Genomic DNA, 26,556 nt, shown 5'->3' on the forward strand with positions numbered 1-26,556 from the left:
TTAGAAATTGTCCAAGCTAAAAATATTAACACAATTTTCACCTGAAGCAATGCACTGCAGACTATTAATGCAGAATGCCTCCCTTAAAGACACTAAGTGCATCTTTACCTACCCAAAATCTCAGAGGGCTACAGCTTTGAAGTGCTCTGCTAATTTTTATATAAAAAATTATGACTGACATTTACAGCATACAGAATGGGAGACTAGTGCAATATGCAGCATTGATTGTTTATTCAATAAATATTTAACCCAATCATTGCCAACCAAGGCAAACAGTGCAGAAATTGTCGCTTAGAGATACAAAAGTTTAACATTGTTTGTATAAAGTCAGTTGCTAATATATTCATACAACTATTTCAAAGAGGTCTTTCTGCTTCAATATTGCCACTACTATTATAAAAACACAGAAACTTAGTATTTGGGGGTTTAACATGTCTTTGAAAGTCTAACTTTTACATTTATATGGGAACATGACATTTCTGAATTCAAGAAGTATTAAAAATAAAAATGAATACTATGGTAGAGACATTGTCTGCACTGACTATTTCACTGTAGTTCTTAAATACATCCTTCTTGGTCCTAGGTATACATTTAGAATGAAATAACTTGCATCTCACATTTATCCTGAGGTCAGCTGTGTAAAAAGGAAGCCAGTTCTATAAGGATACTTGCAGGCTTTTTGTTGAAAAGATGAGGTTATTTTTAAACAAGCCAATAAAACTCCCAGGGAAAAAAAAAAAAAAAAACAACCCTCCCACCAATGTTTTCAGAAATAATTTAGTGTCATTTTGGGGAATTATTTAAAAAAATATATAGGCCATCACATCCAAATGCTTTATCACCCAACTAAAATTTCAGTATGCAGTTAACAAACATGAAACTTAGAAACTGTTCGGAAAAGAAAACGTATAAATCCCCACAAAGAGTCAGCCTAAGCTTCTCATCTCAAGATCCCAACCCACGACGCACCTCCTAAAAGGAGAACCCCGTCGAAGCCTGTGGGAATCTGCGGAGTCTCTGAGTCTGCCTGCACGGGTGAGGATGTGTGATTGGGGTCTCCGTCACCCACCACGGGGTACAGCTACGGCCCTGTCAAAGCTCCACTTTGAACACAGCAGTTATTATCAATAGCACCAACAATCTCCCAGATACCAGCATCAGGCAAATACACACAACATAGAATAGGTTTGTTTCTTCCTGAATCAGCACAATTGGTACAAGGCACTGCTTGGCATAGGAAGTCATAAATAAGAGCAAAACAAGACAATTTCCAAGATTTGTGACATTTAAGTTTGTAAATTACGTCACATTTCAACCTATTATATGATGGTTAGAAAAACAAGATCATCTAAGGGATTAACCAAAACATCACCTTTCCATGCATGCTTACAGTTTTTCTCCCCACATCCGAAAAAAAACACTTAACAACGTAGCAATATGAAGCCTTAGAAAGTATGGGTTGTTAAATTAAGAAAGTACATTTTATTCTCCAATCTTCCACAAACGTCTAACCTAGACACAGCTCAAGTATAAGAAGTTGGAAAATATTCTGGTAACATTTGCAACAGTCTATCCCTGCAGAGGAGTGAAAAAACTATTGCCTAGAGAATTCATCGATTGAGGCACATCGCAATTGAAGATATTCAGGCATATTTTATGGCTAGAACAGGATTTTTCTGAGGAGCCTCACTACAGACTTCCCCAAGAGCAGCTCCATACGGTTTGAAACACAAATTGCAACACATGGAAAAAACAGTTGGCCCTTAATCGCTACTGTCTTCATCGTCATCATCGTCAGATACGTCATTTAAAGATGATTTCGGTGACTGGCTGTAGGAGTCTGACCTGGTGGACTGACAAGCAGTCATCTCCCCGGTAGAAAGAAGATCATAGCAGAAGTCGCAGATTCGCACAGGCTTGGAAGACTGGCTCGGGAGAAGAAACCTCTTTTCAGAGCAAGGCCCACACACAACAAAGCCACACTTGCGACAGTGGTGACGACGGTTGACGGGTGTAAATTTTGCTTTCTGACAGCGCATGCACACTGTGGCTTCCGAGTCTGGTACCCAGACAGCTGCATGTTCATTGCTAGGAGTCTTCCCGCTTTTGGAAAGCAAATCAGACACACACTTATTTATGTGGTTCATCCACTCAGACTTCTCTGTAGCAGTGGCAGCATAAACTGCAAAAGACTTTGTGGGTGTTTTGATTAGCCACCCGTTCCGTAAGTCTCCCTCATCCTGGATGGAATCAATAGTGACGTTCTCCAGTGGGATTATGTGCTGTTTATTGTATTTCTTCTTCTGGATGACAATGTTACCGTAAACAAGAATGTCATTGAACAGGAAAAACTGCCTCGCTTTGGGCTTCTTCCTACACAGCTTTGTTAGTACTCCCTCTCCAATCAGAACACGACCAGGAATAGTCAGAGGTTGACCAGCTGCTCCAAAGCAGTTTTCCACTATACTTATTCTTCTAGTATTTGCCTCACTGTTTGCCAAGCGATCCACCATCTTTCACAAGTAACCTAAAATTAGAAAAAAAAAAAGTTTGTTGTTAGAACAGGTCTGATTCAACAGCAGTCATCCCCAAGGAAAGTACCAACCCCGCATTTCTTAAAATAACTAGCAGAATCTGCTGGCTCAGAGGCATCAACTTGGGCTAGATTTAAATAAAGTATTAACACCTAAGAATTTTTAGCAACTGATTAGTCTTTTTTTCAAAAGCAAAATGTTCCATCCAGCTGACAGCTATCTTGATCACACAGACAGCACCTATAGCAGTGTTCTTGAGAGCCTCTGGCAACAGACTAGGAGGCTTCCTCTCTAGTAAGGTTACTGTATCCTGGTTTAATGCTCATTTTTCTCTGTATATCCTCCTCCATCTACTCTCTGGATGCCAAAAGAAAATATCATCCATAATTCCAAATTCTAATATTGACAGAACCATCAACTGAGCAGCTTGGAGACGCATGTCAGTGTTAACATGCCAAACAAAAATTATATAATTGACATTCACACAGGAAACCACCATCCCCAAGCTCAGTATTGTTCTATTTTCAGTACGTACACCTTAAATCATGGGCCAAAACTATGAATATACCTACTAGACACATTTTGTACAGGCCACAGCTTGTACCACCCACCACCTGCTTTCATGGCAAATTCTTGAGCCAGGAGTAGGGAGCGAGTCACGGCTGGTGGCCTGCTTGCTGCTGCCTTTTTTGCACAGTCCCTCCCTCCTCGCCTACTTGAACCACATCTGCATCCACCATGATCAGGCAACATACACAGGCAGACCAGCACAGGGGACAACGCCCACAGCTCACAACTGCTCCTGAGAAAGACTAAGCGACCTGCACCTGCTGAAAGTTTAGGCAAGGCGGCTTTGTATTTCAGGAAGTTCTGATGAACATCATATGTTCCAAATACGTATGTATTAAAACCACCCCTCATCCCTTCCCAAGCAGCAAATAAGATTTTATCTTGTAAGGGTAAGATTCCTAAGGCATCCAATCAGGAACTGAAAATAAGAAGTCACTCTAGTGATTCACACCTCGGCAAACCACGCTTCAGCCTATCTTATACCCTAGAGCTTCCTGGGCAGAAGTCAGGCAAAAGAAACTCCTGCCAGTCTAATTCAGATCTCTCTCCGCAAGCTCCTCCAGAGTACTTGAACAGTGTGCTCGACGGAGCCGTGAGACAGCTGGCAGATGCAAGTACCAAGGACAGCCCTGTGTCTCAGCACGCAGAGGACGGCTCTCCAGCACCTTCCCTTCCAGCTACCGCGGGGCTGATGCTCACAGCACCCTTTGGCACAACCACTGCTTTGAACAGGCCTGAAGGAAAGCAGAGTACCAAATACTCCAGTGCCTACTACCTGTGCTTCTCAACACAATCCCAGTTTGGGGAAGTTCTCTGTATTCACTTGCCTTTTCTTTTAGATCTACACCGCCTGCCATCAATGCAGCATCAGCCTATAACAGAGATGAGACGAAACCGGGCTGAAACAAGGCTCAGACTTGATGCTGCTCAGACGCTGTCGCTCTGCCATAAGCTGATCTTCTTCCTATGAATCAAAACTCAGATTCATCCCTATTTGGTAAGGAGGCAACTTCCTGATAGAAATTCGGTGGCAGAGAAACCTCTCATCAGACCTCATCTAAATAAGTATGCTACCCCTGATTACAGAAATCCACATGCCCAATGTTAAGTGTGATTAAAAAAAATAACTTGGAAGTTACTGCTTTGAGAGTTTAATTAGTTCCACACTAAAACAGTCTGACAAGCAGGCTTGCTCAGATATAACTAAATTTACCTTTTTTTAAACTCTGCACACAACATTATTTTGTATCAAAGTCTGACACTGAAGACAGAAGAATCTATTAAAGACATTACTCAGCACTGCTTTTGAATTTTCTTTATGTGCGTTACAGCATTAGTTACAATATGCGAGTACTGTGTTAACCAGTTTTGTGGTTAGCGGAATTACAAAGCCACTGAATTTGAAATTATTTTGATCTACAGAAGGACAAGACAAAAAACAAACTCCCTTATAAAATGGGTTCAGGAGATTTAATTGTCCTGCATCAAGGCACACAAGCAAGTACCTCTATGCTATTTCCACCAGTATCTGTCAAAGAAAAAAGGGCTGACCTCCTCCATTACCCTGTCCAGTGGCTCCCCATTTGATCAGTTAAACTTAGTTTTAAGAAAATACTTTCTAAGTCATCTTTGCTGAAAAAAAAACAAAACAGTATTTTTTTGTTCTTCAATCAGAATAACCATCTCTACCTTCTTTATTAAGCTTCCCAAGAACTGAAATGCTTGTCACCTATCTCTAGAGAAAAGACTGGGTGTCCAAGCAGAAGCAAAAAAACAACAGAAATCCTCCTGTATCCCCCCTGTTACTTCCACCTCCTTCACCAGCCCTACCTTCTGAACCACTACTCTTGTCAAGGTTCTCAAAGCTTTGTCCATCATTCCCTTTAAAAAATGCCCACACGTGGACACTGTACTAAATCCCTAAATCCTTCTGCAACACCAAACTTAACCGATACGGTGGTTCTTTGTTTCCTTCTGTGGTGATACCAATTTATGCTATCTGCCTCCCTCCCTGCTTCCTTGTGCCATTACAAAAGCTACACAGTGAATTAGATCAGGGCTGACCAAGTTGAGAACAAACTGGAGAGTTTTAGGGCTCAGGTTTGCAGGCTAGCTGCTCTAAAGGGAGATGATGGAGAGATGGGAAGGGAGGTGCTCAGACAATGCCCTGCATAGTAAGTACATATACTGATCAGTAAACAGAAGTATTCTAGTTTGTGGGTTTTTTCTCTCCCAGAGAACAGTAGAAGACTCAAATTACATTGCTATGGTGATTTTTTTTTTTTTTTTAATGCTATGACTATACAGGTATATCCAAACTATACCTTTCAACAGACACCTTATCTGTTTCAGGCATTCCAAGCACCAATGCTAACCTACACATTTCTTCCCCACCCCACCAACTCCCCCCCCCCTTTTTTTTTTTTTTAATATACACCTTCCAACTACTTACTACTATACGGCAAGGAGGCACAACACTGGCGCTTGGGAGTAACTTTTTCAGGTAAGTGATTGGCTTCACTTCTACTACAGGCCTGTCTAATGCAGAGGTGCCACTCCACAGAAATGCTGTTGACTTCTCCCAACTATTATCTCTCTCTATCAAGGTGAAAATACTAAGGAAAGAATGTGAAAGATAAACTATGAACTTTTTGATGTGTATTTGCTGTAGTCCTAGGCTCAAAAATCAAATTCAGGTGACTGACTGCCAAAGCCCAGGATTTGGAATGAGGGCTAATTGCTTTTAACTGACAAATAACCATTCCCCTCTAACATCATCCTAGCAATAATCAGACTTTGCAAGTACCAAAGCTGAATCAACAGCTGTTTTGAACTTAGAAAGCAAGCAATCAGTCACAGGGTCAGTCTGAAGTTTAGTAATGCCATGTTCCTTGTGAAGTGGGCAAGGAAGTCAGTCAGCAGAGTGCAAAGGGGACAAACCAGAATAATACAATTTTCTGTAGGCACAAATCAATATGTACTACTTCTAAATTTACACTTTTATATTAATTATGTGCAAATTACAGCAAGTTACATGCTTTTGATAGTCCACAAGGGGGACCCCTTTCCCCCTCGAAAAAAACCCACCCACAATCATACAGAGGAGTTTCAGTGCAGCAAGCTCTTGGTGTGAAGGAAGCTACAGGGACCTGTAGGAAGCACTCAGTGCTCCACAACTCCAACTCATCACGCTTTGCACTCCCTGCCAATAAACAGCAAACTCAGTTCAAGGTCACCATGAAAGCTTTCAAAATACAAGTCACCCGGAAAAGAAAACGGGGATAAAAGGCTAAAGGTTTTAATTAACTGTTCTCTAGGATGACCCAAGAGAAAACAACTCTAACCAGGATCATTTAATAATCATCATGGCTTGAAACCAAGACACATGACTCCAGAACTTGTGCTGAAGACAGTACTATCAGCTTGTTGTAAAAATACTGGATTTAAAGCAAGAATCCAGGGCAAGTTAAAGACCATGAAGACAGACAAGACAATAAAATCTCTTCTAGACTGAAACTTTCATCTGTAATGTTCAACAAATTCTCACCTATCAGCCTCAATTAAGGTAGTAAAAGCCACAGACAGATTATTCTACCTTTCTAGGGCATGAATTGTGTTTTCCTACACTAATAAATTCGACTATTTAAAATAAGCACTCTGACATTGTTTTCATCAGTTTTTAGAGAACTAAAAATTAAAAATCCATCTGAAATCCTATGCATGCTGATACTCATTCATCTTCACTAGCCTTTTCTGAGAAAGAAAGTAAGTTCAGAAATGGATGAGAACCTGCTCAGAAAGTATCATGATTACAAATGATAATGAAACATAGAAAAAAATAGACTAGGAATACATAAGAGAAGTCATCCCTAAGTCACAAGAGGTAAAGTTAAGAGAAGAGGTGCACCTCTTCTTATGAGCACAGAAGCCAAGGAGAAGTTAAATTAAAATACTGTCTGGACAGAGAAAGGAACTTTTAACCCCAAGATGTCACAGTCCAAAGGCTGTGCAAGGTTATCAATTACCAGCCTTTTAAAGTGACAGCAATCTTTTCTTAATGTATATTCAGATATATTGTAAAAGGTAAGAGATCATACCCTGGATCTGGGTGGCAATATCTTCCTCTCTGCCAGCTAGAACTTTCTTCTGAAGTTTCCACTGTTGGCCACTATAAAAAGCAGATATTGGGCTACTGTCCTCAAAATGCAGGATTTCAAGACCTGAGCAAAGCAACTTCCAAGTGATGGCAAATTGCTGAAAACATGTTCCAAATCTTCCCCAAAGCAAGTGAGGAATAAACCAGAACCATGGGCTTCAAAATGACAGGCCAGACAGCTCCACTTAAGGGGAGAGGAGTGGAAGCATGTTATACGTAGTCTGCGTTTATGAATGCTATGAAGTCAGAAACCTCAAACCTTGTTCAGAATTTTATCATGTTTTACTCCAGTTTCACACTTTTTGCATACATACTCCCAAAGGTCCCCAGGACCTTATGCAAAGAAGACTCTGTCTGTAAGGACCATCAGTCCATCACATCCGATTAATTTTCTGAGTCCAGACTGCAGTGCAGTACTAGCCACCAGTCAAAATGTTGTATAAATAAATAGATCACCTTCTAAGAAAAATTAAACTACATAGAGCTGCACCATGGGCAGGGTTTAGCAGCCTTTTCAGATAAATAAATCCCAACTCTCAAAATGCTGCAATACCTTCAGTTTGTCCTCCTCCTCACACACATGCTCTCAGTAAGCCCTTTTCACAACAAAGATGCTGGGCAGAGACTTTAATCTCCATAGTGCAATATGCTATTTAAAGGTGACAAAATATTCCACAACACAAAGCCCCAACTCCTCTACCATATGAAGAACTGTCTGTAACACTAGGTTATTTCTACTTTTACTCACAAGAAGCTTCTACAGAAATAAAAACTCTGTTATCAAGATATCAAGATCATCTTCCTCCCCTATTTCACTCCAGTTTTACATTTGTATCCGCCTGGTGAGAACAGTCATCTCTCCAAAGAGAGCAAACGTAAACGTTACTGAAACCTTTGAAGAACAAGTTACCCACTTACCTAAAACAGAACCCGTGCTGAGGAAGTCATGTATTTACTACCGTTATTAACATTCCAGACTAATGCAGCAGGAAAACAATTCTGTTAGGGTTGCTGTGCACTGACAAGTCACTTCCCACACAATTGTTTCTTTCTGCCACTGTATCCTGGTGACCAAACCAATGATCTCTCAGGACTCAACGCTTCTACAGGTCTTATTTAAAACAGGAGGATTATTTCATATGCTAGCTTTACTCTTGATAGAGGCAAGACTAAACTGGACAGAAGAACAGCTGTAGCTGAAGACAGACATAAGGAGTCAACTAAGAAGAAAGAAACCCTGACTGACATAGCTACACCTAATTCAACACTGTCAGAAAAAATCTACTACTATATTAGCACTGGAGCAGCTGGCATAATCACCACAGAGCAGAACCATAGATAACACAAAGGTGCTGGAGGGGAGAAATTAGATGAAAAAAGCTATTATGGCATAGTGATGCAGACTGCATACAGCTCAGCACAAAAAACATTTCCTCATCCCAGCTCAGTGTGTACTACCATCACAGCCAGCACTCCCCTCAGACTGCAGGACAGGCACAAGAGGTATGCAGGAGAGGGACACAACCCAGATTCCCAAGTCTCTTCAGCAATACAGCAGAACCCACATTGCTCCATTATTTTCATTATTTCCATTTTTGTCCAGTACACGGTCCCTGCTAACAAGCATTAATTAATAAGCATCTAATTTTTAGCATAATTTTTCTTCAACACTCCTTCAAGGGAGGTAAATGCTACTGGCCTTGTCGTAATTGCCAGTTCATGTATCATCATCTTTACAATTAGAAATTAGACTGTTAACAATTACATTTAACACAATGCATTAATACAAACCAGGCAGTCTAGATTTCTCAGAGCCATGGTATCAGGATGCAGGCAGCTCATCCATTACTATGTACATTCACAGTTAAAGAGACAGCTTTCAAGAAGAAGAAAAAAGTGTATTTAAGCTGCTGGAAAAAAGTACAAGAGCTAAAAACTAAATATACAGAGGCCCATCCACTCCTAAAGCAGTAGCAGATCCTTAATGTTTCTAAGTCAGATTCAGTAATACAAGTCCAATTAAAAAATTTCACTAACCACAGTATCTGATCACAACCATTAGAAGAAATGAAATGAGATCTATTGTTGCCCTTGTTGTCACACCTGCATTTGCACATACAGACAACATCAGCAACTGTGTTCCACCACATACATTCAAACTAAGCCATTTTCCTTCTTCCCTAAGGGTAACATGTTTCGTAAGAGCTTCTGTTTAGAGTCACGTAATAAAAGGCAAAAGTTAAAGGTTTTATCACATCTGACTCCCGCAACTCGAATGCTCTAAATAAAATAGAGATTTCAAATAGAACTGGATCTTGGTTTATTATAATCAATCACATAATTTAAACATATATGAAAGGTACAGAAGATCGGTAAAACTTTCACAAGACAGGAACAAGTAAATTGTAAACCTATGACAGACAAGGACTATCTGCAGACCAGGTATCTACTATGCATTAAATGACTGGTTTGTAAGATGACCCATCTTTTGGATCTACAGAGGAAAATGTTACACTCCTTAAAAAGAGTTCATCAGGCAGAATCAGTCATTTAGTACATAGTTATGTAATTTTTTTTAGTAGTAGGTTTCAAATAATTGATATACATTATATTATCATTATCAGACTCATTCAGCTTTCCTCCTGTATTTTGCCTATGCAAGGAAGACACACTAATTTGACTTACAGTTGAATAAACACAAACAATTAAGTAACCCAGAACCCACATACATTCCCCTGATTCAAAGCTCTGTCTGAAATGGTAATATCACTACTTTTTGTAGGCAAACTTTCAGCTGTGAAGGCATCTCAGGACTGTAATACAGTACTCTAATCTCTATTAATATCAGATATATTGCTCTTAAGAGCAACACTTGACTTTCTGTACCACTGCCAAGTAAAACAGTGTAAATTTCTGAAGTTCAACCTGTTTAAGGAAACTTATCAACATCTAATGCTCTGAAAATAGTTTTAGTGTGGAAAACTGTTGAACTAATCACACACACAGAAGACATTCTAAATTTCTGATACAGGTCAGAAGAGAAATCAGCATCAATTTTCTATCTTTCTTTGGCCTCACTAGTTCCACCTCGTACACAGCCTCCTTCAGGCATACAGAGAAGGATGATACCATCGCTTGTCCTGAATGTTTCACTAGTCATCTTTGTTGGCAAAATTAAATTTTCTACGCACTTAGATCTCATTAGCTGTAATCAGAATCCAAGCGCTCATGCACAAGTCAGCACTAGCTGTCAATGACCATAAAGGTAATAACAAGAGCTGGATTAAAGAGGATATAGAAATAACAGCAAGAGGTATTTAATTAAACTTTTATTTCTATCATTCAGTACATAGAATAAAATATTGAGGAAAATTAAGTTTTAAGTATCTAATAACCCATTTATGAATTCTTTAATATTTCATTCTGTATTTTACAGTTAAATACATCTCTAAATTAACTGCAAGGGGTTCTAGTATTGATTATAGATTTCCATTATTTACCAGTTGCTTTTTATGAAACAGTAAAAAGACCAATTTGACCATAAAGTTAAATGAAATTGAAAGCAATTTTACCCCCAAAAATATGTTGAGAGGAGATATGAGTGACAAAATCTTTCTAAAGGTCTTTATCACTGCTGAAAGCTGACATGACAGTAACAACTCAATGCCTGTACTGTGCTGGAGCTAGCTGTCCTGGATGCTATTTAAAACATAAGAAAGCAACTGTCACTTAAAAAGAAATGTAGCCTACAAACAAGCAGGTCTCTAATAATTCTCTTCACAAAAGTATTCGCAAAACTGTTTTATTTAACAAACAGTCCTGCTATCACTACTGTAACCAGCTGGTAAGGATGCAGAGGACAACCCTGATGATAACTGAAAATTAGGAATACCAAGAATAACAAAAAGCTACATCACAATACTGCAAAGAAATAAGAAGGACCAAGAGACTAAAGAAACTATACCAAGGTAGAGATGACAGCAGGAAAGGAGTCAGTAAGATCCCTCTGAACTTTCTCAACATAGTCTTTATCCAGGATCACTTTTAACTAATCTGGTTAATGGCTGCAGCACTCAAAGGTAGAGCTACAGAAACTTTGGCTTCATTTACAGACCAAAAAAAAAATTACCTTTTCCTCAGCATAATGTATGCTGTTGTCTCTTTGCACCATTTTCACACCCTTATTAATTACTGGCACTTAATAAAGTCAAAAAAGCAGCAAGATAAAACACTATAAAAAGGATGGTGGCAATACCAAGGCTACTTTGAATTACTCGAAGGAAGCAAAAATGCCTGTGGCATTTCCATCCAAATGCTATAGAGAAAACATAGTATAAGCATCAACCAATACTACACTGGCAAGGAAATGGAACAGATGATACTGTGGACCTCTCCCAACTCTCATTCTATGATTCTCCGTGTAATGTTTTCTACATGAATGTGGGGTTTTATTTTTGGTTTCCCACTGTGAAGACATGGCTTCCCGCATTGCACAAGACTGTGGAGCAATGGCTGTGGCACGGGGAAACACAGATGAGCTCACTCACTCCCTTACTGGTATATCCAGTGCAAACCAGTAGTCTTAACCCTTCATTTGTCTCAACGTGTTGGCTGATGTTCTGGCATTGGCCACCCTCACAGAAACCATCCTGGAAATACGTTAACAGCAACTACATTACTTTGTAGTGTACAACCTGTGAATACCGTGCCTTGCTAATATTTTAGAAATCTTTAGATTATTTCTCAGTCCAGAATTTAGTCACGTCCAAATGCATCACAAAAGCAAACCCATGCATTTGTCTAGTTGGGTGTCATCATAAACCCATAATTATCATAATAATCCAGACAGGTCTGTTTGGTTTTTGTTTATAAACTGCTGCAAATGACTGTCACGAGTCTATTTCCACTAAAACTCTTCTTGAAGGTACAATGTAGAAATCCCTATTTTAATTGCCTAATATAGTAATTTTTTCAATACATGACAGTTAGTTTTAGTATAGTCTAATTTCCAACTTAGAAGGATTTCCGTTTCACTTTAATTCACCAGTTGTGCAAGAATTGCTCACTTAATGTAAATAATTCTAAATTAAGAACAACAACAAAAAAACCCTTTATTATCAAACCTTCATGGCAAATGCATTACTGTTCAAATTTGCAATAGCCAGTATCCAATGGAGCTAGGAATGCCTAAAAAAGTCAATTCCGTTTTGGAGATGGAAGTAATTTCTAGATGGATCCTTCAAGATGTATGACCTTTTATATTCCCCAACCCACTGAGAAGCTAGTTTGGATACAGAAAGCTATTTTTAGCAAAAGACGATCTGTCTTGCCAAGCAGCATATGTATTAGCACAGCAAGAGCAGAGCAATGCTGGTTTACTATCCAGGCTACTCTGCTAAAGAGTAAGGACACTGCCTGAGCTGTTGTATGCATCCAAGTCCTGCACATTAGCTTCTCACGAGGTTTGGTATTTAACACAATAAACCTCAGCTGGAAAGAGAACACCAATTTAACCTGGTTGTAAACAGAAAGACTAGCTCCCACATCCCAAATGAGCAGTAATGCTAAATAATCGTAGAGGAGACCTGAGGAAAATAAAGGCATGCGGAAGCGGGCTGCCCCACCAGACTGGTTCGGCCAGTTTGCAGCCCGCCCTGCACAAAGGGTGAGAGGAACCACCTTGGCCTTGCCGCCACGTGCCGTGATGCCAGCACCCCTGCTCCAAGCAAGAAAAGTGTGGTACCTTTTAAGGAGACAGAGAAACCCAGAACTGCTGAGTCCCAAAGCTGTTCCCACTCCCTCCTCGGCAGTAACAGAAAATACGAAAGGTGAAACTCTAATAGTACCAAAGGGTTCTTACCATGGGGAAGCGCGTGTTCAGGAGAGCTTCAATTCACTCCTAGACCAGCTGGAAGTGGTTGTATTTCCCTTCTGTCACCATCTTCACTGGAAAAAGTCCCTGAATGGCTCTCAGGGGAGAAGAGACCTCACTACAGAAGCCCAAGAGCAACATTCTTGTAAGATATCCAGCTTTTTAATGAAATCAGCTGCTTATTACCATGGTCAGGCTTCTATTTATAATAAACCATGGTAGCTGATGCTGTTTTTGTTTCCTGGCATGACAGAGACAGAGCTGCTGCTGGAAAGAAATACACAGTTCTCCATCCCCTACCTGGTAGCCATGGGCTGGAGCAACAAAGGGAGCAGCTTCCTGAGCATGTTTCATCTCCATCTCCTTACCCATCTGATGAAAAGCTGAGCACTCCCCAAGCATCAGTACAGGCTTACACAGCTCTGAACAGCACTTCTGAAACACAGGGTACTGCCAGCCAAACTGCTACCATTAAGATGAGAAAATTCTTAACACCTTTCAAGGTATGAAAGAAGTAGCCAGCATGTGCCTGTGGAAACCAGGTAATGGCTAGAATTAAAGGAATTATGAAAAACAAAACAAAGCCAAACCAAAAAAACACAGCACACAACCCTGAAAGCTTGAGTTCTGCAAGCAGAGGTGAACAGGCAGGCCTCATCCACCATGAACAGTATTTCCAGTTTGACACCACACTCAACTGTTAAGGCACAGAAAGCAAGATCCAGGCAACTGTGGGCATATCAAATACTTGCAGCTGTTAGCATCCTGAAATGGGTGTAAGTAAAAAGGCTGAGGTTTTATACATTTATAAAAAACTATGTATTTATAAACTATTTAACACACATATGCCCTTTTAAATTAATCAAACAATTAACTGAAAAAAAAAAAATCAATATTCAGATCAAATCTTTGTTGTCATGGGAAAACACCCTAGCACTTTGACTTGCCATTTGCACATATTTAGGGGCACTAGCAGTGGATAGTTTAGCCTCTGGTGCTAGCAAATTGCATCTTTTATCTTAACCAAAGCCCTAGGAACATACATCAGAATATGGTTTCAAAACCAGCTTCCACAGATCTTGAGCCCCAAAAAGTTCAGGAACCTTCCCAAGTTCTCCACAGCTCTGAGCAGCTAAAAGCCATCAGAAGAACAGTAGACAACAGACCAACACCTTAGAAATGTGCCAGAAAATTCAAGGGCAGAAGCCAGAGCCTGGGATCCTGCTCGGGCTCGAGAAGCTCCAGCAGACACGGACTCTGAGTGCTGAGCTGGTGCCTAAAGTATCACTCGACCAGGCTGTGATACCAAACACTGGAATACAATTTTCTGTTTACAATTTAATGTTTCCCTGCTTCAATTGTTGAGCTGTTTGAAAAGTATCTCCCAGTAAATGTTATTTTCCAGCTTGGCAGCAGTGACTTACCCCTCCCTTCCAGGCTGCCTGGAAAGGCGCCGGGTGTGCCCTTCCCATCTGACATGCTGCCTGCAAAGGAACAGCTTAACTGATGACAGCCCACTTCACCAGCACCACAGCACCCATCTGGGTATCTGTGCTAGCAAATAATTTGATATATATAAATACTACCATGCTTAAGTGGACATTGGTGAGGGACATTAAAAAAAAAAAAAAAAAAAAAAAAACCACACACAAAAAACGTTGAAAGGATTTGACCAATTCCAGAGCAAGCTAGATCCTGCCTTAAATTCTGCTGACCCAGCACAAAGTGAATCCACAGTATCAACATACCTTTTAAATCTTGAAATGGACAGGCTTACTGAAATTCTTTCAGGGAGGGGACACAGCATCATTAGTATAGGAAGAAAACCAGATCCAGATACAGCTGTTCTACAAGAAGTGTTGTCAAATCCATCTTGCAAGCAATTGTCCAAAAGCAGATTGGTTATGTGGCTTGTTGCTATGCATTATTGTATTTAGAGCACATACGGAGGCAACCTGCTAATGGCTAGCTAGACTGTCTCTCAGAGCACCCGCATGTTTTAGGACTTGAGAGCTACCAGAACATCTACATGTTCAAGTGAGCTTCCTCAAGTTAACAGAATTTCATCTTTCCTTTCTTAACGAAGGCACACCTATGACATAGCTGACTCTGTTCACTGGCTTATTTCTTTTTACTATACACAGGTACTTAAAACTACCAGTGTTAAAAAAAAGTTTTCTGTTTTATTTAGCTTACTTTTATTACCATTATGAGAGAAGTCACTGAATTTTGCTAACAGTCTAACAAGGACTAGAGAGTTATCAAGTAGTCAAAGCTAGATGAGAGCTATTAATTTCCTACAAATAACTACAACACAAATAGACCCTTGCTTTTAGCTAGCCGTGTTTTAAAACGGAACAGAGTTTCCCCACTCAGCCTCACGATTTACAGGCACAGCAGCATAACCACATCATCATGATTTAATATTATATCAATATTATTTTCACATGTACGCATCCTTTAAATTCAGATATTCTGCCATAGGGAAAAAAAGCTGCATGATAAAGAGGCTTATTTTACCATCTCAGTAATTCCAAGCATTTCAACAAAACTAAACAAGACACAAGCCAAGTAACAACACCCAACCTCCCTCTCTGACCAAGTGCAATCACCTCATCTTTCTGCTGGTCTGGATCTAAATAAGTTAAGAAATTTTCATTTTAGGGGGCAACTCTAATACTATATAATACTGTAGAAATACCTTCAGAAGGCCAGGCAGCTGGCCACTACTTAACAGGGTCAGACAAAGCACTGCTGCACCACATTTTCAATATTACAGTAGGAAAACCAGAATATTCAGACATACTTGGTTCCTTAAAATAGTAATTAAAAAAAAAAGCCAAACAATTTCTACCACTAGTTCACCAGCAAGAATACATTATGGGGAAGTATGGCTGGCTGCAGGGAATCTTTTTCCCTAGCATTTAAACCTCGTGAATGAAGTTGCTCAAAGTGGTACCAAAAAAAGGCTCAAGCCCCAGTAACCATGTGCACAGCAGGGCTGTCACCAGCCCAGCAGAAACCAAGGGCTCGCAGGCAGCCACAAGATAGCTCAGGGCTTGGAATCAATCCACATGTTGTGATTTTCAGGAAATTTGACAACACTAAAGTGCTACAGTGATGGACCTGTCAGTGTTGCCACTCCAGCAATATTTAAAATTTATTTATCCAGCAATATTTAACATCCATAAGCCAACCACTAAATTGCTCTTTCTTGAGCAACAGACATAAGCTCTTTTTTATACCAAATGCTGCTACTTGGTAACTTATGAGTGGGCGGTGAAGGTCCAGAGAAGCAACATCTGACAGCTACCAACAAAAGCCAAAAGGAAAGCTTTAGCAATGATAGTGCAAACAGAATTTGTCAGTCTTCAATGTAACCAGCTTTTTAGTCATAATCCATGTGTTAAAAGGGCAGTTTGCTTGCCTTCATGCCTCTGACCTACATCAGAATGGGAGGGGTGCTGGGGGGCAAAATTCACTGTCACACAGCTTTCAGTACAGAAGTACACTGAAAAATCAGTCTCAGAAGTATTACATTACCATGTATTGACAGCTAAATCAGGAAAAATTTAACGCAGAAGGGGAAGGAAAGGAGTAATCTCCAGAAAGAACCCTGTAATGACAGCAGCTTATTGTAGGTGGCCTTCCTGGGAAATGCACTTGCTGGTCTTTTTCTCCTTTTACTGCTTGTCAAATGTGTTTGATGCATTTTAAAGTCAGATGGAAAGCACTTGGAGTACAGACATTAGAGTACTCAGCACAACCCAGTCCTCCGAGTGCAATAAACAGCCTTCAGAATACTGCAGGGGCTCATGGTCCACGTGATCCTCATCCAACAGTCCATTTTCCTTTGCTCTTAGGCCCTTATTGCTGCAAAGATGACATGATCTAGAGGAAACTTTGAAAACTGCATCAAGGTTTGCACTGAAGTTAATGCGCACAGCTCAACTGTTCCGAGAAAGATGCTATCTTACAACTTGAATAGCAACGTGTACAGTACACTCTTTAATATTAATTTGCATTAACAAATTATGCGTACACTTTAGAAATGCAAATGTCAAATAATATGCTGAAACTTTTCCTTTTGCAGAAGGCATATTAAGTACTTAAAAGCAAAACGATTACCTTTAGATAATATGTCTGAGGTACAAGAAGTATCTAGTGAAAGCTAAAGCTGCTGATAGAAAGATCAGATACACCCCTATCTAGCAACCCCCCCGTATCTGTTTGAATCAGTACAACTTCTCAAGAGATTGCATCTTAACACAGCAGCTAACTGATTGTGTGCCATCCTACCACATTCGGGAATTGGGGGGGGGGGGTTGTAGTGAGATCCTTCCTGTATTTGAAATCCTTAACTTTCAACTGTTTTTATTTCTTTTACACTTACACAAAATGCCAAAGTCCTGCTATATTACATACACAACATACTTAACACTGTTTTATTGTAAAACATAACCATGCCAATTTAAAAAAAGCCACTCTCTTCCAAATAATTTTTAAAATCCTTATTTACAATCACTAGTAGGCTTAAAAAAAAAAACAAAAAACAACAAAAAACCAAAACACACCGTCATTACATAGAAGGCAGCTGCACTCTTACCTATTTATGTAACTTCAAAAAACCAAAGCAAACATATGAGTGCATTTTTGACTATGTAGTATTAAAGTGGCAGGCTGAAAAACATGAAGCACTCTTCTGTTCAATAATACTTCTGCACAGTAATATTTATTTTCATACAAGGAGAATCTTTGTCTTACAACTCTCAATCAAGCCACTTCTCATGCAAGCAAACTCATTTATTTCAACAGGACTACTCCCGTGGCTCAGAATTTGCAGGACTCTGCTTGCTAACACAGTTGCCATCACATCTTATGATTATTTTAGCATTGTCATAAGCTATAGTATGGCAAACACATTCTACCACACCTATCTACAGAGTAGCTTTTCATCCCCTGCAACTGTAAAAACAAGTCCTCCACTAAATCATGAAAACAACAGTTATTCTACAACAGGCAACTTTCTCCCTATGCAGCAAATGCAAAGTTTTAAATACACTTCTATTTCAAAAAGCTTATTTTTACACCTTATGTATTCTCTTTTGGAACAATTCCCAGTTTATCACACTTCCATCAAATTACTAAATTAATCCTTGAAAGCAGTAAAATATATATGCAAGCATCATCTATTTTTTAAAAAAATGACATACATGAAAAAAGTAAGCTTGAATATTATCAGAGCTTGAAATAAGTCACAAATGTACCATTAGAACCTGAGGCAGTACAGAGTAATGTTTAATTTCTTAACGCAAAAATCAAGACGATTACTAGCTTTCTTACATCTAAGAAACGTATCCACTGTTAATGCTGGGGTTTCCTTATTTGACATCACCAGCTAATAAATGGCCTTTAAGAACAAAAACTTGCATGCCATTTGTTTGCTTGACCACCACTTCAACATTTTAGCTAACAGACACATTTTCAGCAAATCACATCTGCAAGCATTAAAAATTCCAACTCTCCCTCATCTGTGCGCCAGGCTTTGACCCTAAGCTTCACTTTAACACCTCTAGCCCTCTTTGGTGAAGACAAGTGCCAAAAACACCACAAGTGTAACAAAACCAGTGTTTGCCCCCTGCCTTTATTGCCCTCACTTGTCTCTTTGCAAAGTAAATGAGATGTGCCAAGCTCCATAATATATCACACCTCCCCTGAAACTGCAGTTTCCTCTCTCTTTACTTCTCTGAAACCCTCCTGCATCCATTAAACACAATGGTGAAAGCTAAAAGTCACCGTTCGGGATGTTATGGGTAGATCTTCTGTTAGTCCAGGGACACATGTAATACTAGAGTTAAGTCTCAGCCCATAAATTAAGGGAAACAGAATGCAACTCTTGCTAAAGAATGATTTCATCACTGCACCTAATGCAAGCTTGCTTCTGGGTGAAAAGACACTACTCTGTCTCCTTCTGGAGGATACAACAGAGGAAACTGATCCAGCTTCTCCAGCTCCAAATTCCTACTCACTGGTTTTCATTTAGCATTTAAGGGACTTCCTCTATGTGGGTTTCTGTGCAGATCAAAACTCACAGGCATGCCAAAAGACACATGGCTGATTTGCATTCAGAAGCAAGAATTTAGGACTCAGGCTCACAATGCTTCACTTTCACTGCTCTTTTCAACATAAGCAGCATGGCACTATGTTATTTAACAAACTGAGCTGATAGACATGACATTTACCTACACAAGGATTCTTAAGTCTCACTTGATTAGTCAACAGTGTTTAGATTATATAGGTTAAAAGTAAGAACATGGCCTTCTGAGCCAAAGAAACGATTCCTTTCATCATGTTAATGACTGCATACAAAGCAAATCATCTGTAGGATCTCAGCACTGATCACACTGCCATCTTTAAATACTTCCCTTCTTTCAGAGAGCCATCCCTAAAATATTTCAATACACAAGCCTTAGAACTTGAAAGCCGAGTATTTCAGTTCTCTTTATTTCGGGAGAAAGAGGAATTAGCAATCTTAGTTCTGAAACTGATTCTAGGGTTTGATTTTAGACCCACTTTGCCTACTTACTGTATTAACCTCACGTGAACTGAAGCTGTTCAGCACACTGCAGCTTCAGAGGTGGTGTCTGTCAAATAAGCACCAACCTCTACAGTAACTACTCAGCACACCGGACAGCCTGAGTTAGGACTCGGTGACACTTCTCGAACCACCCTCAATTCAACCAAAAGATGGGCAAATGAATTCTTGATCTCTGGTTAAGGATATAATAGGTTGTTTTGGTTATCGACAACTACTGCACTGACGTTTCACGTCAAAACTTGAGCTACAGCTGTTTCTCTTAGCAGGGACAAAGACGATGCCAAGACACACTGCTCAGCAGACTCACTCATCGCTTTCTTGCCGTGATGAGCAGTTTTGCCATTTATAAATATCGGTGCCTATGCACACAGTATTTCAAATGAGGCGAGAGGAAAAACATGTGGCTATCTTTTCCCGAGCCGCTTTCAGACAACAGCTTATGTGCCACACGTATCTTAAGACCAGTCACGTTCCTCTCCAAAATACGCGTGTTTCACACACAAAAAAATAGCACCTTATGCTCACAGCCGCACCACTCGCAGTTCCGCTGTTTTTTTGTCTTTTTTTTTTTTCTTTTTTTTTTTTTTTTTACCACAGCACCAAGACTTTTCAGGCGACTCGCTCCGAGAACGGCGAGGAGTTTGAAGCGGCGGGCGCAGGCTCCGGCGCAGGGCTGCCCGCGGGCCCCGCCGGGGAAGGCAGCGCCCTCCGCCCCGGCCCGCCGCCAGTCACGAGCTGGGGAGTTTCGGGCACTTATGTAACACCGCGGGACCGCTGTCGCTGTTGGTTTTTTGTTTGGTTGTTTTTTTAACTCTCCCCCGCTCCTGAAGGCGAACTCGTTTGCGAGGCCCCGCAACTCCCCTCAGCGCCCTGGGACAAGCCAGCGCCCGCCACCGCCCCTTCTCTCCCCAGGTCCTTCCCGCCCCGCCACCTCCCTCCCAGGGGGAAGCGGCAGTGCCCTCACGGGCGGCCGGCCGGGACCGCCACGGCGGGACAGCCCCGCACGACGGCCGCCTGCCGAGCTCCTTCCCCTCCAGTCAGCCCCCAGCTCCCAACATGGCCGCGGAAAAGCGGCCGGAGCCCCAGCGGGGAAGCGCTCCGCAAGGAAAGTTTCCCTCTCCCTTCCCGGCCAAGCCCCGGCGACCGAACCCCCCCACACGCACACCCGGGACACGGCCGAGCGCCGCGCTTTACTTACCCGGTGCGGTGCGGCGCTCCTCCGCTCCGCTCCGCTCCAACCGCTGCTCCAGCACCCGGCTGCCGCCAACCCCGCCGCGATCCTACCGCCCCGCCGCGGTCATACACCCCGCCGCCGGGGGACGGGCTCCGGGACACCGCCCGCGCGGGGCGGGGCCGCCGCCATCTTGGGAGGAGCCCGGTGGCGGGAAGGGCTGAGGCGGCGCCGCCGTCCCCTCAGCGGCGGGCGGTTGCGCCGCCGGGCGAGCCGCGGGTGGGTGCTCGGCGTGGGGAGAGCATAGGGAGGGCCTGGCGCTTCTCAACCCACGAGTGGCACCTCGTGGAAGAAGGATTATTCAGGATACGAGAGCATTTCCTCAGGTTTTGGGTTTTTTTAGAAAAACCCCACGTTTCCGCTCTCTGTGCACCATCCCAGGGCTGTCTTTTATGTCCACGGCTCCAAGTATGCCCTCCCAGAAGTAAATAAGGATGGTCATGGTTTTCATTACTTCTCTCCACATAAACCTTTTATAGCACATGGGAGGGAGTTACTAAAATGTTTTAGTTTGAAGAGTTGCCAGCCAGATTGGAGAAAGCACGGCAGGTCTGCTAGTACAACTCCCACCAGAGATGCTGCTGGAGTTGTAAACATAAGCAGCTCTTTCCCTCCATATTGCCATTTTCAGTTGTCTACACATCAAGTCTTCCAGAGCAGCATCTTCCAAATCTAGCTGGCTGATCAGGAGCTAACCTGGTCCTTCTAAGATTTTGAGATGTTGATGAGTGCTGCTAGAGTGGGAGGGTGGCTGGGGTGTTCTGGGGAACTGTGGAGCAGGAGGGAAGGGGGGACAGCAGCCCTGTTTTGGTAATAATGCCATGCACTGCTATGGCACTGCTCTGGTGCCAAAACCTGTGCTCTGGAAAATGGCCTGAAGGGCCTTTTTTTAAGAAAGTTTCACTTACATACAATATAGCAGAGTTTCAGTTTCCAAATTTCACATTATTGAGCAATAATGCAGCTAGCTTTTCTAGGGAAAAAAAGATCAGGCAGTGGGGCTTTCCAGTGGTAAAAATGAACCCACTGAAGTCTCTGAATTTCATCGGAATTTTTTATCCCAGCTCAGGTGGAGAACACAGATAGGTGAGAGCCACACCACCAACCTGAGTCTCTCCCACTATGGGAGAGGGACGCGGGGAAGGGTTTGGGATGTGGAGGACTGAGCACGCGTGTCCTGGATGTCTGCTTCTCCCCTCAAATGCATCCAGTGTTCAGCCCAAGTCACATGCTGCCCTAAGGGTTTACTGAAGGACAGAAATGAAGGAATGGTGCTCTTTCACTCTTGTGACAGATGTAGCTTCTGGATGTGGAGCACATTCAAAAAAAGCTTCTGCTTCTGGGGGTGTGACAAGTGACATGGACAGCTGTAAAAGACCACTGACATATGTTCAGATGTGCTCCCAGCTCCATGACTGAATTTTCTGCAGAACCAAAGCGAGCAGGACTGTAGAACCCACATCCCTTCTGCAAGTAAAAGATCTGACTCCTTCCAACAGACCCTGATAAAGAGCACACAAATGGTGCTAAGGAGAAAGCACCCAGTCAAGGAGAGCAGATCTTCCACCAAGGCAAGAAACCCATGGTGAGCTGCTTGGAGTCAATGCAGAAAGCAAACAATAGCTAGAAAACTGAGCATGCACGAAAAGCATCTTTTATTAATGCTTTTTCTTTCTCTAAATAATATTGTGGTAGCTTTTTAAGCCCTGATGTGGACCCATATAAGTCGCCCATCAACAACAATTTTACTGTTCCGAGTGTTTCTGCAAAATACGTGAGTTTTCTTTATCACTCTTATCACTTCCTCACTCCTATTTGGGATCTGTTCATTTTGTTGTAGACAAAAATAGAGAAAAGAAAATGAAAGCTCCATAATGTTCAAAAGAGCCCACTCTCTTCTTGAAACTCAACAGCAGCCATAAGAAGTGGTGTTTGATGTCGGTTTAACTTTGTGCCCTGTCCACAACAGTGACCACTAGTGGAGGCTTAAGAAGCACAAGTGAAAATAGAGCAATTATGTATTTATCTCATTAACTGAGCTTCTAATAATTCTTCTTGGGGGGGGGGGGGGGGGAGGGAGGAATGTGTGCTTCATGTGTTAGGGGTTTCAGTTAATACGCTCCTTAATAGATACCAGCTGAGAATGAATCCCTAAATTTATTTAATTCACTTTTTCACCTTCATAATGTTATGTGTCAGTTTGTTTATTATTTGAAAATCAATTATTCAATGATTGATTCAATTAATTAATTCAAAATAAATTAAATTCTATATCATCTATAAATATACGTTACTAAAATTTTGCTGCCATCTATTTCTATTCATTCTATAGGATCCAGCACACCTAAGAGTATAGTTTGTATTTGGAAAATTATTACACCTGCTTGCTAATGGCACCTTCAAGCCATTAGTTCTTGGCAAACCCACCACAGTCAGCTAAGCAGCTGACTAGAGCCAAAGATGAACTGGGGAAACGTGCTGTTAATCATTTCTGAACACCTTGGTTCTCTAAACAGGACTCAGGTCAATGAGTGTCTTACCTTCAGTTGGGTCAGCGTGGAGTTAGAATTTTACTCTTGGCATGGGAAAAAAAAAATGTTAGTAGCAAACAGACCACAGTTGCAATGGGAATAGCTGAGTGACAAATAACGATTGTCACACCATTTTTATGCAATTGCACTTAACATTCATAAAATTGATACATTATGGTTTTTATTTTCCATGTAACACTAATGAGAAGAGGCAGTCAAAAGAACATAATTCAGTAACTGGCTTTAAGCATTTCCCCTTTAAAATAAAAACATGTAAATGTATGGACATTTTATTTTTTTGCTGTGAAAAAGCACATCATTTATCTATCTCGCATTATAAACAACATGTCCAGTAAAACAGGACCATCTGTAATTTCATATAATTTTAAAATATTTTGTCAAGCTTATGTTAGTAACATGAGGTTTTGGCTGTTAGATATCTTCCAAAAAAATTTGTTGCAAAGGTTTTGAGAGCTGCATTAAAATTACATACACTGTTGCATAATGAAGAGCTTGCACTGATGTGTATTATTATGAGAGCAAATATCTACATATGCACCACTGAAACTAAACCTGGGGACTCAAATTCAAGACCACAGATTGTTTCCCAACCTTTCTGGGTTAAAATTGCTTAAGTGCGTTCTGTAAATTTAGCCCCAAGCTGATTCAGATGGTTATCTGTAGCTTTTGTCTCAGTTTTTGGTTGAGCTCTGTCCATGTACAATTATTACCAGAGTTTAACATATTAACCTACCTTAAAAGCTAAATTGCAAATCAATTGGTTATTTTTGAAGTGAGATCAAGACAGACTGCAATGCAGTGCTTTTTCTTTCGGCTCCTCTGCTGTACATACCATACAGATGAGACTCAGCCATAACCATTTAGCACTGTATCTCCACAGATAACAAAGCCAGAAAGGCTCAAGCCAAACTCATTTTGTGATGGATCGCTTCTCTGACACTGACAGAAAGGGATAGGGATCGCTGGTTTCGACACAGTAAGGATTTCTGCTCACCACCTGTATATTCAAAATCTCTTTGGAACTACTTGAGGGCAATTTCCAGTCAGCCAAAGGAAAACTAACAAAATCCATCATTTGTGCTCTGAGTTTTCATATGATGAGAATGCATCATAACTAAGAGGCTGCACTCATTGTACACCTAAGGTATGAGAGAGTTTGGCAGAGAAGAAGCCACAAGCGTCGCCTTTCTCTAGAAATAACGTTTATAATAGAAATTTGTATAAACATAGAACAAATTTATTTATTTGGTGTCCATCCGATTTTCACTGCAGAAACTCAGTTCTCTTCCAAATAGTGTTCTTTTTCCTCAGTTTCCACAGACAAACTGCTAGCCAGCAGCCTGAGAAGAAAGGGCTCAGAAGCTGAACCAGAAAAAACTCTTTGTTCCCTAGGGATGGATGTGTCTCTTTCTGTCCCTGCAAATGTACATGTCATTTTTACCTTTAGCTTTCATTAAATAATCCATAGTGATGAATTCTTAACTTGAACTGTTGAAAGTAAAAGATGATTTTCTGCTTCTTATTAATCTTGTAAAATAGATTTTTTTTTAAGGCAAAAACTTCAATAGGTGCTAAGTTTTGTACTTTGGGGTTTTCCAACTGCCATAAAGGCATAGCATTTTTGCAGTTCAAAGCATATTACCTTAATAAAAGTTTAGACTATAGGATTTAACTATACAAATCATATGAATCCAGCTCTGTGGACAGTTCTGCAAAACACTGCAGGAGTTCAGTCCCATGTGTTCATTTCTGAATAAACCATTTGCTGAAATTTGGAATTCCATCCTTAAACTGTCCTGGTCAGAGCTATGGTTTAAGAGGATGAACTCCTGTGTTAAACTTGGGTCGCAACAAGCAATAGCTCAATTAAGAAAGGGCAGATGAACAGATCTTTAGAGTGCTTCTCCTGTGACGTTAGAAGATGACAAACATGTTATGCTGGCTTTGAATCTCTGGAGATTTTTAAGCAATGATAACAGTGTCTCACCATAGGCTGGCAGGAAAGGATTTTCAGACCTCTGTCCCTCCACGAATGGCTTGCAATGAAGCTTCCCAACAGACTGAGGCCCAAATCTACATCTTAAAGGCACATAAATGCCTAGCTCCCAGTCTCAGAAGTGGACACCAGAGCTTCTTGCTCTCCCCTCAGAGGTGACAAATACAGCCGCTAAGCCTGTACAGTCACGGTCCCTCTCACCTCTCCTCAAATGCATTGTGAATCCTGTGCTGCATCGTGCAATAACTCCCATGGAAAAAGCCGAGTCACACAGAGCAGCCTATTTGCACCTCCATAGCTTCAGGCTAGCTATCTCCCGGTGGATAAGGCACCCTTCCGCATGATGTGGCCTTGAAAGTCCTACAAGCTAGAGGGAAGCTGGGTTGGGGTCTCTGTTCCTGGGATGCCCGTGAAAGACCCCAGCCTGGCTGTATTCTGTGAAAGCCCAGACATGCTGTCATGTCCTTGGCTTACCAAGGGGCTCAAGAGGCCTCGGTAGAAGGACACTGGATATCCAGAGCCTGTGTGACATGGTAATGAAACATCCAACTACCCATATTGGGACAGTGTGGAGGCACAGACACAGCTGCAGGCACTTCAAGAACTTGAAAGATAGGGGTCTGTAAAGATTAGTGGCAGCTGTTGGGCAGCAGAGTTACTTGCACTGTGATTTCAGATTTATGAGGGGACTTTTTCCTCTGTCTCACAGTACTTGCTTATGTCCTTCACTTACACTACACAAAAGGCAGTATTTGTGGGCAGGAAGATTTCATGCTGTCGTGGTTTGAGTCCAGAGGGCAACTGAGCACCACACAGCCGTTCGCTCCCTGCTTCCCTCCCTGTGCTGGGAAGGAGAAAATGAAGCAAAAGGCTCAGGAATCGAGATAAGGACAGGGAAGGGTAGTCCACCCATTACAGTCAGAGGCAAAAGACAGACTTGTTAGGGGGAATAAAAGAACATCATTTAATTCAGACACTAACAACAGCAACACTTAACAGACAGAGTGGGATGGTGAGAAGTGTTACAACATCTTAAAAACACCTCCC

General features: G+C 41.3%; 1 protein-coding gene across 1 annotated transcript; it reads right to left on the minus strand.

Annotated features, from left to right (window-relative positions):
• Positions 1-207: 207 nt before the first annotated feature.
• On the minus strand, positions 208-21,056 carry PLEKHF2 (pleckstrin homology and FYVE domain containing 2). Its single transcript, XM_032987956.2, has 2 exons — positions 20,929-21,056; positions 208-2,527 (listed from the first exon to the last, which is right to left on the minus strand). Exon 2 carries the CDS (start codon positions 2,511-2,513, stop codon positions 1,764-1,766), a length of 750 nt encoding a protein of 249 aa, XP_032843847.1. The 5' UTR covers positions 2,514-2,527; positions 20,929-21,056; the 3' UTR covers positions 208-1,763.
• Between the last annotated feature and the right edge of the window lie 5,500 nt (positions 21,057-26,556).

The sequence above is a fragment of the Tyto alba genome, unplaced genomic scaffold (assembly GCF_018691265.1).
Source record: "Tyto alba isolate M040663 unplaced genomic scaffold, T.alba_DEE_v4.0 Super-Scaffold_9, whole genome shotgun sequence".
In the NCBI taxonomy this organism is placed as follows: Eukaryota; Metazoa; Chordata; class Aves; order Strigiformes; family Tytonidae; genus Tyto; species Tyto alba.

Coding starts and splice junctions, on each gene's coding strand:
- PLEKHF2 (XM_032987956.2), bottom strand. CDS start 2,513: ATGGTGGATCGCTTGGCAAACAGTGAGGCAAATACTAGAAGAATAAGT.